This window comes from Eublepharis macularius, chromosome 7, assembly GCF_028583425.1.
Source record: "Eublepharis macularius isolate TG4126 chromosome 7, MPM_Emac_v1.0, whole genome shotgun sequence".
Lineage (NCBI taxonomy): Eukaryota > Metazoa > Chordata > Lepidosauria > Squamata > Eublepharidae > Eublepharis > Eublepharis macularius.
The window spans coordinates 135187728-135201551 of record NC_072796.1 but is presented as its reverse complement, the minus strand read 5'-3'; the positions used below and the strand labels follow the sequence as shown (position 1 = coordinate 135201551).

Below are 13824 nucleotides of genomic sequence, written 5' to 3'. Positions count from 1 at the left end.
AAAAGCCTCTGCCCATATTGCCTGTTACAGCACAATCACGAGCCTCAAATATGACATCTAAAGGTAGTGGCCGACGGGGAAATGTTTGTGATAATAGCACAAGTACATCCACACACAGCGTTGTTTTGCTTTTTTGGATAAATTTTTCAAACTGCTGGGACAACCTTCGGTTGTACTGATTGCAAACAAAACTTGCAGCCAGCCAATCATGAAATGGATCTTCTCTACCCTATTAACAAAGCAGAGATAGAATAAGATAATTTGGCTTACAAAGCAAAGGCAAGAAAATTTTGCAAACAGACATACGGAGACTTCTTCGGTGGCATCAAAAATATAGAAAGATAAATGCCAAGCTTCATGCACATTCTTTGTTGAGCTATGTGGTAGGGTTTTGTCTCCATTATATTTACATGAGTTAGCTAATTCCCTTCTCTAAGATCAGCTTCATCCTTGAATACCTGTTGGAGCACGAACTTCAATGACTCTCTACGTTGACGGTTCCTGCATCTCCCTACAAAATAGTAAATTATGGGGTTGATGCTGCTGTTAAAAGAAGCAAGGAGGAAAGAACTTTCATATATAAGGTCATAAAAAGGGCCACCATTGAGAAGAATGAAATATGTAACACTTAATGGAATAGCAAAGATAATGAAGAAGAGGAGAGTGACTAAAATGGCAATGTATAGCCTGGGCGGCTGACGTCTCTGGGACTTGCGGCAGATCCGGATGGACATAATGAAAGTGGAACCAACCATTATAGGAGTCAAAATTAGAAGGTTGATGGTAAAAATAGTGTTCAGCACATTTAAGTAAGTTTCATAAGAAAGATTATCAAATATCAACCACAAATTATCAAATACCAACAACGTTCCAGAAAGTAAGCCAGAAACTATCCAGAGGAGTAAGGAAACCACAGCGGAAGTTCTCCTTTGTCGTTGACATCGGAACCAGATCGGAAAGAGGACCGAGATGCATCTCTCCAGGCTAATGGCCGTCAGGAAATACAGGCTCGTACTATAGGTGAAGAAAGTGAGCGAATCAACTAATTCATAGACAAGAGTGTATGGATTGTCAATGGCCAAAATAATAACTCTTGCAGACAGACTCAAAAGGGTACCAAAGTCAGCTATGGCCAGATTCAAGATGTACGTAGTGAAAGGATTCCTCTTCGTGCAGGAAGTGAGAATCCAGATAACCATTCCATTCCCCACCAGTCCACACAGGCTGCAAAAGACAGTTAATGGATAGATGATCCATTTGTACACTTCGAAAGAGGGGGGAAATCCATCTGTGTCGTATTCAGTGGTGTTGTCCTTTCTTACAATGCTTGCATTCAGCATAGTTCAAATGACGTCACTGTTTTTCAGGTGGCTGCTCACGATACCTAATTTTATTTGGAGAGAAAACAGAGAGGCAAATGAAACCCTCTGGCAAAGCTGTCCTCTTAAAAATGACTGAAGATTTTTACCTGGCTTGCCACATTTATGAGGTGAAATAATGCAACACTGACTAGTTATAAAAGAACACCAGTTTAATTGCTGTGGGTTTTAAAAACTGAAACATGCAAAATGTATGAAGATTAAATGAGATGATATTTAAGAGATGAGTTGTATCAGGGTTCACAACTTCAATCAGTGCTGCCCAACAAGTGTTTTTCTGTGAAATACTTTCACTGTTTTTATATGAAATACTTTCAGTGTTTTGTATCTATATGTGCAATAATTGATCATTGCTTTAGAAATATTTATAACCTCTGTTGCTCAGCATATTTCTTTTCTTCCCTACTCAGAGGTTTCTCCTTTTTTGTTCCGAGTAAACTGCAGACCCCCCTTGGAGGGCAAAAGGGGGGGCGCGCTCACGGATCGGTTGGTGTGTTCTGCCATACACTTTTTATATACTATCCAACATATTCTTAAAACTAATAACAGCATTTTCACCCCATCTGTGCATTACTTTCTATCTCCAAAGCATTCATAGATAGCACAAGTAAAAACTGAATTTACAATCAAGATCAAAGTGAGGACATATGACACACATGATAAGCGATATGTTCTGTTACTTCTGTGAACTTTCTTTCAAAAGGATGTATGAAAGTGACCTTTTATGTACTGGAGAGAGAGAAAAGAGTTTGTAGCATATGCAGATGTAGGGAAAAAAGAAATCTTCTAGTCAAATTTGTGAGAGAAAGGGCTATGGGAAGGATCAAGTTAACTTTGATAGCTATAGCTTTCTAGAGTCATATGATACAGCTACACCTAGGATAGGAAAACAGGGTAGAAAAAACTTTTAAGGGAGGGAGTTAGCTCAATTCTAAGAGGTGGAGAATGGATGAAGTTGATTTAACCCTTCAGACTCGACTAGACATGCTCACCTGAGGAGATGGGCCTTTTTTGTTTTCCAATAATATGTTCAATTTTCAGGCCTTAAATTAGTCATTAAAAATGCGTAGATAACAAATAAAACCGTAGCCAGGACTTTCTTTCTAGGTGAGTTGCAGTTACATGTGATCTTCTTAAATTCTGTAGAACATATTGTTCATTAACCCCTGAATGTATTGATCTTCTGTAATGGTCAATGTGTGTGTGTGAGAGAGAGAGAGAGAAAGAGGGAGAGAGAAGGGGAGAATATATTCACCTAGAAAACTCATCTGGAATCACCCACTGAAGGAAGTCACACACTTCTCACATAATTCACGGATGTATTTTTCATGGAACAGTGAAAAATATAGATAGTAAGATATAAAGCATAAAGAAAACAATGAACTGAATCAGAAAGAAGTACCATTTCAGGGATCTCAGCTGAGCTGTTGTATATATGTGATATGCTGGAGACTGCCAATAACCAAGGCTTATATGATTGATTCCTTTGCATAATAATACAAACTTTTCCAACCAGTAGAGAGTTTTTTTTCTCCCAAAGCCAGAAAATGGCAGTTTATTTTTCATAATATGAAGATGCCTTTGTGGAACCATCTTTAATATTGTCTCTCAGACCCACCTTGAATCTCAGTGAGAAACTATAGACTATAGACAAAGTAAATAAATAAATAAATAAATGACAAGTCAAACATATTTTCCCTCTGACTAGAAATGGCTTTCCAAGGCTACCTGAGATCCATTTCAATATAGAAAATCTTGCTCTTAATCTCTGGCATTGCCATTTTAAAATGCTTTGGTCAGCCTTAGAGCACCACTGCCAATCAGATAGAGTTGCCAGCTACAGTCTGGGAAATTCCTGGAGGTTTGGGGGGGTGAAGCCTGAAGAGAACAGAGTTTGCAGAGGGAAGGGACCCCAAATGAGTATAATGCGATAGTGTTGACCCTCCAAAGCAGCCATTTTCTCTGTGAGAACTGATCCCTCTTGTCGGGAGATCAATTGTAATTCCAGGAGATGGCCACCCACCAGTTGTAGGTTACCAACCCTACAATCAGACGTCTTTCAATCTGCAAAGCACATGCTCTGCCACAGTGCTATTTGCCCCACATCCCTTGGGAATGGTCTAGTTCAAATCAAGATCGAAATGTACCTGGTAAAAGTCAGCTGTCTTCAGATATCGTGAGTGGGTGATTTTGTATCTGGCGCCGGAATGGCCGTTGACTTGCATTTCCAGCAGTGAAGCAAAAATTGTCTCTTGTGCACCAAGCTCAATTCACAACGTACAAGGCATCAAACTGTTCTTAGCTTGACAACATTGTATGAGAGAATGTTCCTTTCTCGGCTGTCAAGATCACCATCAGTGAAAGAAGGAGGGGGCTTTTGCCATGTGAGGTCCGTGTCCTAAAAAGGCACTGTGGAGATAAGCCAGTTTGCATTCGGCCAAGAAAGCAAAGCCAATGCGCCACTCAGTCCCCTGACCCAGTGAAATGTATTTCTTTTTTGCCTCCTATTTTGCCTTTCCCTTCCATTCTCAATGCAGAAAAGTCAAAGATCATATAACATTAAATTGCATACTAAAGTATACGAAATGTAAGAAAGATCAAATGGAAAAGAAGACAAAAAAAAACCTGGAGTGTCTTGGCTCTTGACGAGATCTCGTGGCAGCATCAGTAATGCATGCAGCTGGTTCTGTTCACTTTAGGAAATTTATAGTATCAACAGAGGCAAAAAATAGGTTGGTTTTGGGGTTCTCTATCTGAAAGTGGAACTGAAGAACACAGCTTGAATTCAGGGATCGTCTCTGATTCAGTAAAATCAAAGATGCCCCTTTGCCCAAGAAATTGGATATTGATAGGGAGATTCATTGTGTTGTTTGCTGTGTGAAGCTTATCTGCTGGTGGTCACAGCTCTTGTATCACTCTTTGGACTATCAGGGATTGGTGAATTATAAGGGTCTTTCAGGTGTGATACTCAGGGAAGGCTGAGGATGCCACTGCCCCTGATGTAGCAGGGCATCTCCTGAGGGCAATTCCGCAACTCCTGGGCTGCTCAGCAGGTTGGCAGGGGGTTGCCATCGTTGGGTTGGGAAATTCCTGGAGATTTGGGGGGGTGAGGTCTAGAGAGGGTGGGGTTTGGGAAGGGGAGGGAGCTCAACAGCGATGCGATACTATAGAGTCCCCTCTCCAAAGAAGTGGTTTTCTCCAAGAGAACTGATCTCTGTGGTCTGGAGATCAGTTGTAATTCCAGGAGATCTCCAGCCACCACCTGGAGGGTGGCAGTCCTAGCTTGATGGCATGACCATTGCCCTAAGATAAAACCAGAGTTTCCTCTGAGCCCGAGCACAGTGTGATGTCATTTCTGGGTTCACCACTCCCAATATTCCTGCTCCCCCAGTTCCCACCAGGTGCTTCTTTTTACCTTTGCCCACTTGACCATAGCCTCAAGACACTGGCAATTTGGGTGGGTGGGATATCTCTCTGCTCATCAGTGATTTTAGGAGGAGGACATTGAATATCTGAGGCTCAGTGTTCTTCATGTTTACCCACTTGGAAGGCCATTTATAGCTGATAAATCAGATGTATCAGCCTGTGAGATCACCAGGGATAATCGACAGCTGGATCTTGCGTCCCTGCCATCTCTTTCCTCCTTTTACTTATTTAAACTCAGCTAAAGGAGAATTCACAGGACAAAGAGCCACAACCAACAGAGGGCGTGCCCCGATCCTTTAAAGCCATGATTTTAGGAGCTAAAGATTGCCGAGTCTTCAATGCATCTGTTGTTGTTCATATGCTGATCTGTAGAAGCTTTCCTGTCTTGAAAGAGAACTTTTACCCATGGGGTATTTACCCACAGGGCAGAGTTCAGGAAATAATCCAATCCATGCGTTGGAGTCTGCTTTCAATGAATTTACTCCAACAGGATTTTGCAAAAAGACAATAACTGACTGCTGCCCATTAATGCAACAGAGCTTCAGAGCACAAACACTAACACAAAATGATGCACAAAAGAGAGAGAGAAACGAGAGGCAGGATGAACTGCAAGAGAAAACATTCAATACACCCTAAACACTAGAGAATGCTCCACAGCTTCCCCTGGGGTACAAGTGGACTAAACTATTTTTTCAGCAGTATCTACAAAAACGAGACTCTTTGCAGGCTGTCGCTTCTCCAACAATTTACTCCCTGTCTGGCTCTGCAGTGTTTTGGATTTTTTTCTGATTTACACACAGCAGTCAATCCTTTCAGAGGTCATCCCAGCACTATCACGGGGTTTACCTGAAAGCCAGGCTACAAGTGACGCCTTACACAGGTTGGACGCTTGTCAGCTTACCTCAAGTTTTGATGGGAAATGTAAGCATCCTGGTTTTACAGCTTGGCTCTCCATTACAGCTGCAAGACCAGGATGCCTACATTTCCCATCAAAACTTGAGGGAAGCTGACAAGTGTCCAACCTGTGTCAGGCGTCACTTGTAGCTTGGCTCTCAGTTAAACAGATGCTGGTTTCGCATGACTTTTTCTTACCATCATCATCATCATCAACAACAACAACATCATTTAATTTATATACTTCCCTTCAGGACAATTTAACACCTTCTCAGAGCAGTATGTTATTATTATCCCCACAACAAACACCCTGTGAGCTGGGTGGGGCTGAGAGCTCCTAGAAGCTGTGACTGACCCAAGGTCACCCAGCTGGCTTCAAGTGGGAGGAGTGGGGAATCCAATCCAGTTCTCCAGATTACAGTCCCGCTGCTCTTAATCACTACACCAAACTGTGAGAACATGGCAGGTCTGAGGGCCAAGCTACACATGACGAATGACACTTGAACGGCAAGTGGATTGAGTGGAGGGCAAGTGAACAGGGAGAAATACACTTGCTGTTCAAGTGTCATTCGTCATGTGTAGCTTGGCCCTGATTCACGTGCAGATGTTAACATGCACCATTCATCCACTTGCCCTAGATCCATCCACTGCAAAATGATTGGTCTCTTTGGTTACTATCATTTCCCCTCCGGCTCCTTGGAGGTGCTTGACCCATCCACCAAGCACCACAATCTATTGATACACATGTAATCTAAAGGCTTCTGGATGACTTGAAACCCATGGCACCTCTGCTACACATTGAAAAATCACTATTCTTATCTATTAAGGGCTTTTCAATAACTATCAAAACCAGAATTTTTGACTCAGAAATTAAGAGATTTGGTGCGGCTCTTGTATACAAAAGATGACATTATTACCTGAATAGGTGGTATCGTGAATTGGGGGAATTAGCCTACAAGGAGAATCGGTGAGAGGGGATAACTGTGAGATTTCTTTACCAATGTATACTAGGATCGTTCCTTTAGATAAGGCTGTAATAAACAGGCAGATGTTCAACAGGAAAGGTTACTTTGTTAACAGAGAAGTAAAAGGCAAGCATACAGAAAACACACAGAGCTAACTAAGAAAACAGTGAGGAAATGGGAAAGCAGTTTCAGGGAGGGCTATAATTACTGGTTTTGAAGAAAGAGGGATCCTCAGAGGCAATAGTGAAGATGGTCACCATCTCATGAAAGGGGAGAAAAGGCTCAGGAATAGTCTGAGCGTGCATGGATGGGTCCAGAACATACAAACACTGAGAACATGGCATGGCACTACAATTATATTGTGGAATGTACCTTGGGGCAATATGGTATCTTCTGCCCCAAAATAGTAGCTTAATGGCTGTGTCTGAGGTGAGACAATAAAATGGGAAAGGCTTGATTAAACCTGCCTGTGTGTTACTAAAGGTAAAAATAGTGAATGGTGACCTGTGATTAGACAAAGGGAAGAGTTATCAGGTCTCTGCTTCTCTTTGATTAGGAAGGGGAAAGGTCAGCAGGGTGCGGATCAGATTAACTCAGAAGCTCCTGGCAGAACTTTTGTCTTTACTTATTTGCACATCTTCAGGCTGTGGGGCTGCTAGCCAGTCCTGCATCGTGACTCATGTTTCAATAATTTTCCATCTCCAGCCAGAGTTGGGAACTGTTCTGTTTAGTCAAACGGGATGCCTGGTGCTTGAAGCACATGAGGGAAAAGGCTAATGATATGCCCATATTCATAAGCTGTTCTTTCAGTGTGAGGGAGTGTATGATTTGTCAGGTTCATGCCTGGGTGTAGCTGTGCCTGATGCCTTACCGCCCGGTGGGGGCCTTTCTGCATCCACCTTGCCCTCCCTCGGCTGATATGTAGCTGCGTGAGTTGACCTTGCACCGGGCAGATGTCTGCGGTAAACACCCTCACCTCGCCTCGGCTGTGGCCCGGCTGCTCTGTGCGTCCAGGCGTCTATCAAGGGTTCCCGGGGAGTGGCTTTCTGAGCTTGAGCCAGTGTTGTGTCTGTGGCCTGAGGGGGGTATACTTCACCCTCCCACCCTCTTGTCCACTCCTCTGTCTGGTCAGCCTCTTGCCCCCTTTCCCCTATAGAACATCCTCCTTTTCCTCCTCCGTTCTTCCTCCTTCTCAAGCTTATGCTGATTCATTCTTGTCCTCTCCACCTACAACCACTCCTACATAACCCACCCCTACCTCTCTACTGAGCCTCCCTTTGTAGGGCTTCCTCCAGCCTCCCCCTCATTTCCTCTCAGGCTTCCTCCTATCCCTGGACAGCTTCCCAGCCCTGGGAGGACTGCTCCTGATGCCCTCCAGCTGTGTATGCCCTCAGGTGTTCTCATTCCAATCCCTCCCTGTTCTTCTGTCTTTTCTTGCAAGGTGGGGCTGGATGCCGTCCAGCTGGGGAAGCTCCCAGGTGTTCCTCCCCTAGTTCCTCTTTGCTCTCTAATCCTTTCTTGCAGCTTGGGGCTAGCAGGGCCCTTCCAAGTAATGCGGGTTGGCCATCTCCCTCTCTGCTCACAAGGTGCCGGATTGGCCGCCTGTGTTCTGGCCACATGTGCCTGGTCAGCTGCTCAGCCGGCTCCATTTCCCTTTTGCTCCCTGCTGGCTGGGGCTGCACTGTCTCCCTCAAGTTCCCTGGGCCTGTGGCTGGGATGCCAGCATGGTCTGCCATGCTGCTGTCTCCCAGCTGCATCCTGTCCTCTTCTGACAGCGAGTCCGGGGGCTGCACCTCGGACCCCGGACATGACTACTCACATTGTGTAATATCATACATGTTTTGTCACAGACTTTACTTTTGGGGAGGTTTGACAATTCCAGAGCAAGGCTAATTGTATAAGGCTAGTTGCTTCGTTATCTAGACTAGCCAGGCTTCTATCCTCCTGAAAGGGGCGGGGGGATCTAACAAGAATTTGTTCTCCAAATGGAAAAATAAAGAGGGCTAAAAGGAACATATCCATTTACTTAATTTTATTAGTAAAGGAGTAAGAAAGAAGCATGATCAATATACAGTAGTTTCTCAAGAAAACATTTCTGGCATGTTGCCTCTCAAGACTCCAGTGCATCCTTTTGTAATCAGAAATCAGTAGGTGTCCTCCAAATAATCTGCCAATGATTTGGCTTTCAGGGTTCCAGCACTAGCATGAATATCCTCATCGCCAAGTAGACAGATACCCGTTCTTCAAGAATGCAGACACACTTCACCATGCTGAAGTAGACTGAATAAGTCTGTGTGTAGGCTGAATAAGGACAAGTCCCAAACTGAAGAGAACTGTCTCCACCCCTCTAATTCCCCCCTATTTGCAAGGAGCCCTTCAGGTAACAAACTGGGGGGGATGTCATCAGGGTCCCAACACACTGACAATGTGTTCAGAAGTGATGTCAGCACATTGCCAGGAGTCCTCAGGCATTTGGGCAAACACTGTGCCTAAACTATAGAGTTTTGCTCAAATACCAGGGAGTCTCTAGTGTCCCCCGATGATTTGTTGATGTCATTTCTGGAGGCACAGGTAGTGAGGTCAGTGCATCACTGTGATGTCATTATGTTGCAAACAAGTTCCCACCTGCAGGAAGGCAAGTTTTCTGCTGGTTGTCAATAGGAGTGTGCGCTTCGGGTTTCTGATTCATATAAAATACCCGAATCAGACCCGATTTGTAATGATTCGAGATTCCCAAATTGGGTCCAGATGGTCCCGATTCAGAAATCCCAAATCAAAGCTTCCCCAAGCATTCGTGTCGCTTCAGGAAGCTTTGGGGCCAATTTTAAGCGGCTTTTTCCTGTCCTCTTGCAAGCGGCAGGTCCCTTTAAACTATCAGCTGGCAGGCGGGGGGCTTGCCACTTCGGAATTCTGGTAATTTCAGCTTTTTCCCCATTTCGGGTAAACCCGAAGTGGGAAACCCAAATTTTTGGGTGGAGCCCACCCCTAGTTCTCAACCTAACTCATCTCCCTAGTCAATTCTTTCCATTAAGCACATGGTCCCTATTAAGTAGTCCAAATATCTAGTAGTTTCCCTCAGGGTCCAGGAAGCCTGGCAGAATAGAAAAAAATTGCTGTGAACCTGTGGCCTCTGAGCATGGCTTGATTGTGCAATTTAGTTACCCATGGAGGAACTAGCCAATTTATAATTAGAAATAGCAATTGTTCCACTCTGCGAAATAGTAATTGTTCCAGTTTTAGCTGTATATACAAAGGCTGCAGGAATGTTGGAATAATATGAATAGATTAAATTCTGCGGACAAATCCCAGTCACTCCTCCCACAATCTGTTTATTGTACTGAGACTCATTCCACAGAGAACCCGTTCACATGAGTAGTCTCATCAAATTTGAGTTGGCAGTTTTGCAATTCAGGATTGTGCTTGACAACCTGTCCTGACAGTGTTGGAACAGCAGTGGGATTGCTGACATAGCTCCAAGGGACTGCCTCTCATCACCTGGAGGGTGCTTCGATCCACCGATAAAAAACCTGACCCCAAGGAGGCTGGCCTGGCCTTGACCAGAGCTAGGGCCTTCTCGGTCCTGGCGCCAACATGGTGGAATTCTCTGTCTGCTGAAAGTCGGCCCCAACAAACTGTACTATCTTTTCATCGGGCCTGTAAGACAGAGAGGTTCTGCCAGGCATAGGGTTGAGAATGAGTCATTGGTGAGTTTGCTTCTGGTCTTCTGTTAAGGGGGTAGTGAAACCCCCACCCTGGTTTTCCACCAGTGGACCACTGCTGTTCTTCACCTTTCACCCTGGCTCCCATCTAGAATCATTTTTATGACTAAATTGTTATTAATTGGGGTTTTAATCTTACAGTTTTATTGTAATTGTAATTTTTGATGTTACCCACTCTGAGCCTGTTCGCGAGGAGAGTGGGCTACAAATGAAATCAATCAATCAATCAATCAATCAATCAATCAATCAATCAATCAATCAATATGACATCTGAAGGTGATTGCTGATGGGGAAATGTATGCAATAATACCACGAGAACATCCACACACAGTTTTGTTTTGCTTTTGGAGATAAACTTTTCAAATTACTGGTGTAATTACTGTACTGGTTTTAAACAAAACCTGCAGACAGCCAATCATGAAATGCAACTTCTCTGCCTAATTAACAAAGTAAGATAGTTTGGCTTACAAAGCAAAGGCAAGAGAATTTTGCAAACAGACAGGAAACTTTTTTCTTTAGTGGCACCGAAAATATAGAAGGATAAGTGCCAAGCCTTATGCACATGGTCTGTTAAGTTATATGGTAGGGTTTTTTCTCCACCATGTCTACAACAGCTAACTAATTCCCTTCTCTAAGATTGGCTTCATCTTTGAATGCTCTTTGGAGCACAAACTTCAGTGATTCTCTACCTTGACGGTTCCTGCCTCTCCCTACAAAATAGTAAATTATGGGGTTGATGCTGCTGTTAAAAGTGGCAAGGACGAAAGAAATTTCATATGCAAGGTAAGAAAAATTGTAACCATTGAAAATGAAGAAATATGAAACACTTAATGGAATGGCAAAGATAATGAAGAAGAGGAGAGTGACTAAAATGGCAAGGTACAGCCTAGGTGGCTAACGTCTCTTGGATGAGCAGCAGATCCTGATGGACATAATGAGAGTAGAAACAACCATTAAAGGAGTGAAAATTAGAAAGTTGATGGTAAAAATAGTGATAATCACATCAAAATAATTTATAGGAAACCTATAATTATCAAATACCAACAACATTCCAGAAAGCAAGCCAGAGACGATCCAGAGGAGGAAAGAAACTGCAGCGGAAGTTCTCCTTTGTCGTTGGCATCGGTACCAGATTGGAAAGAGGACCGAGATGCATCTCTCCAGGCTAATGGCCGTCAGGAAATACAGGCTCGTGCTATAAGTGAAGAAAGTGAGCGCATTAACTAATTCATAGACACGAGTGTATGGACAGCGAATGGCCAAAGTAATAACTCTAGCAGACAGACTCAAAAGGGTGCCAAAGTCAGCTATGGCCAAGTTCAAGATGTAAGTCATGAAAGAATTCCTCTTACTGCAGAAAGTGAGAATCCAGATGACCTTTGCGTTCCCCACCAGTCCACACAGGCTGCAAAGGATAGTTAATGGATAGATGATCAGTTCTTCTATTTGGAGGGGGGGGGGACCATCTCTGTCATATTCAGTTGTGTTCTCCTCCCTTACAATACTTGTATTTAGCATAATCCAAATGATGTCACTGTGTTTCAGGTGGCTACTCGTGATACCTAATTTTATTTGGAGAAAAAAACAGAGAGGGAAATGAAACCCTCTGGCAAAGCTGTCCTCTTAAAATGACTGAAGATTTTTACCTGGCCTGCCACATTTATGAGGTGAAATAATGTAATTAGGAGTGTGCGCTTCGGGTTTCTGATTCAAGTTTTTAACCCGAATCGGGCCCAATAAGGGTAAATTCGCTATTTCCGAATCAGGCCCATCGTTGCTGAGCTGATTAGGAAATACTGAAGCAAAACTTTCCGAAGCGCTTCGTAACTATTCGGTAAGCCTTGTGTAGAGCGACAGCAGGCACAGCACTTTTCTTGACATTCGCAAATGGCAAGAAAAGTGCTTTGAGCTTCCCACCTGTTTTAATCAATGGGAGAGGTGATGAGGGGGTTGTAGTGACTCAGGGCCAAGCTACACATGACGAATGACACTTGAACAGCAAGTGTATTTCTCCCTGTTCACTTGCCCTCCACTCAATCCACTTGCCGTTCAAGTGTCATTCGTCATGTGTAGCTTGGCCCTCAGCTGAGTGTAATACCATATAGTCCCCCCTCCAAAGCAGCCATTTTCTCTGCAAGGCCTGATCCCTCTCGCTTTGTAATTCCAGGAGATCTCCACCCACCACTTGGCAGTTGGCAACCCTACAATTATATGACTTTCAATCTGAAAAGCATGAGCTCTGCCACTGTGCTTTTTGCCCCACCTCACTTGAGAACAGTCTAGTTTGAATCAAAATATACATGTACCTGGGCAGAATCAGTTATCTTCAGATGTGGTGAGTGGATGAACTTGTATCTGGCGCCAGAATGGCCGGCCGCTGACTTGCATTTCCAGCAATGAGGCAAAAATTGTCTGTTGCGCACCAAGCTCAATTCACAATGTACAAGACCTCCCACTGTTCTTAGCTTGACAACATCTTATGAGAGAATATTCCTTTCTTAGCTGTCAAGATCGCCATCAGTGAAAGAAGGAGGAGACTTTTGCCATGTGAGGCCCATGTCCTAAAAAAGCTCTGGGGAGATAAGCCAGTTTATGTTCAGCAAAGAAAGCCAAGCCAACACGCTGCTCAGCCCCCTGATCCAGTGAGATGTGTTTCTCTTTAGTCTCCTTTTGTGCTTTTACCTTTCCATTGTCAATGCTGGCAAGTCAATGATTACATAAAATTAAGTTGCATACCAAATGATAGGAAATGTAATAAAGATCAAATGGAAAAGAAGACATGAGAAAAGCTGGGAGTTGCACAATTGCCCGAGGCTTCCTCCTTACCTGTAGCAGATTGCTAGAGAACCCCTTAGAATATTACAACATAGGCACACCACCTTTTATGTTCTCTGGCCCCAGTGAACCGATCACATTTAAAAGGTGAAGGAACTCTGCAGTGGAGGGGGAAAACAACCTGAGGCAGTTTAACTTTTAACAAGAAAGACAGTTGGGTTTTGGAGGGAAAAGTGTTAGGAGATATCCCAGTCTAGGCAAGGAAATCTGTTAAGGGCTGTAGTTATTGATTTTGACAGGCATGCTAAGCATGCTTACAGGGGAGTAAATCTCACTGAACATAGTGGGGCTTACTTCTGAGTAAATGTAGTAGACATGCTTAAGGAGGAACACTAGTTCAGCTCCCTCTTTGCCCTGAACCCTGGACTCGTGGGGTTGCCTGTGGCCCTTTGACTCTTTTGGTACCACTTCAGCTCTGACATCCTGGGTGGTTGTCTAGATTTGTCAGATGGACAGGCTGCCCCTGAACATTCCCTTATTTAACTGTTTTGTCTTTCAGGCAAGTGGGATGAAATTCTCAGCTAACTGATACTCCCTCCTAAATTTTAGGCAGGTAGATGAAAGGTGTCTCATTCTAGATTTAATGGAAAGCACAACAAATGTCTC

The 13824-nt window shown here is 43.7% G+C and overlaps 1 protein-coding gene across 1 annotated transcript; it reads right to left on the bottom strand.

The window, feature by feature from the left end:
• Positions 1 to 419: 419 nt before the first annotated feature.
• LOC129334010 (mas-related G-protein coupled receptor member H-like) lies at positions 420 to 1340 on the bottom strand. The gene has a single exon (XM_054985932.1). It carries the CDS (start codon positions 1338 to 1340, stop codon positions 420 to 422), a length of 921 nt encoding a protein of 306 aa, XP_054841907.1.
• Positions 1341 to 13824: the final 12484 nt, after the last annotated feature.

Excerpts from the sequence above, each read along its gene's own strand:
- LOC129334010 (XM_054985932.1), bottom strand. The coding sequence starts at position 1,340 with ATGCTGAATGCAAGCATTGTAAGAAAGGACAACACCACTGAATACGAC.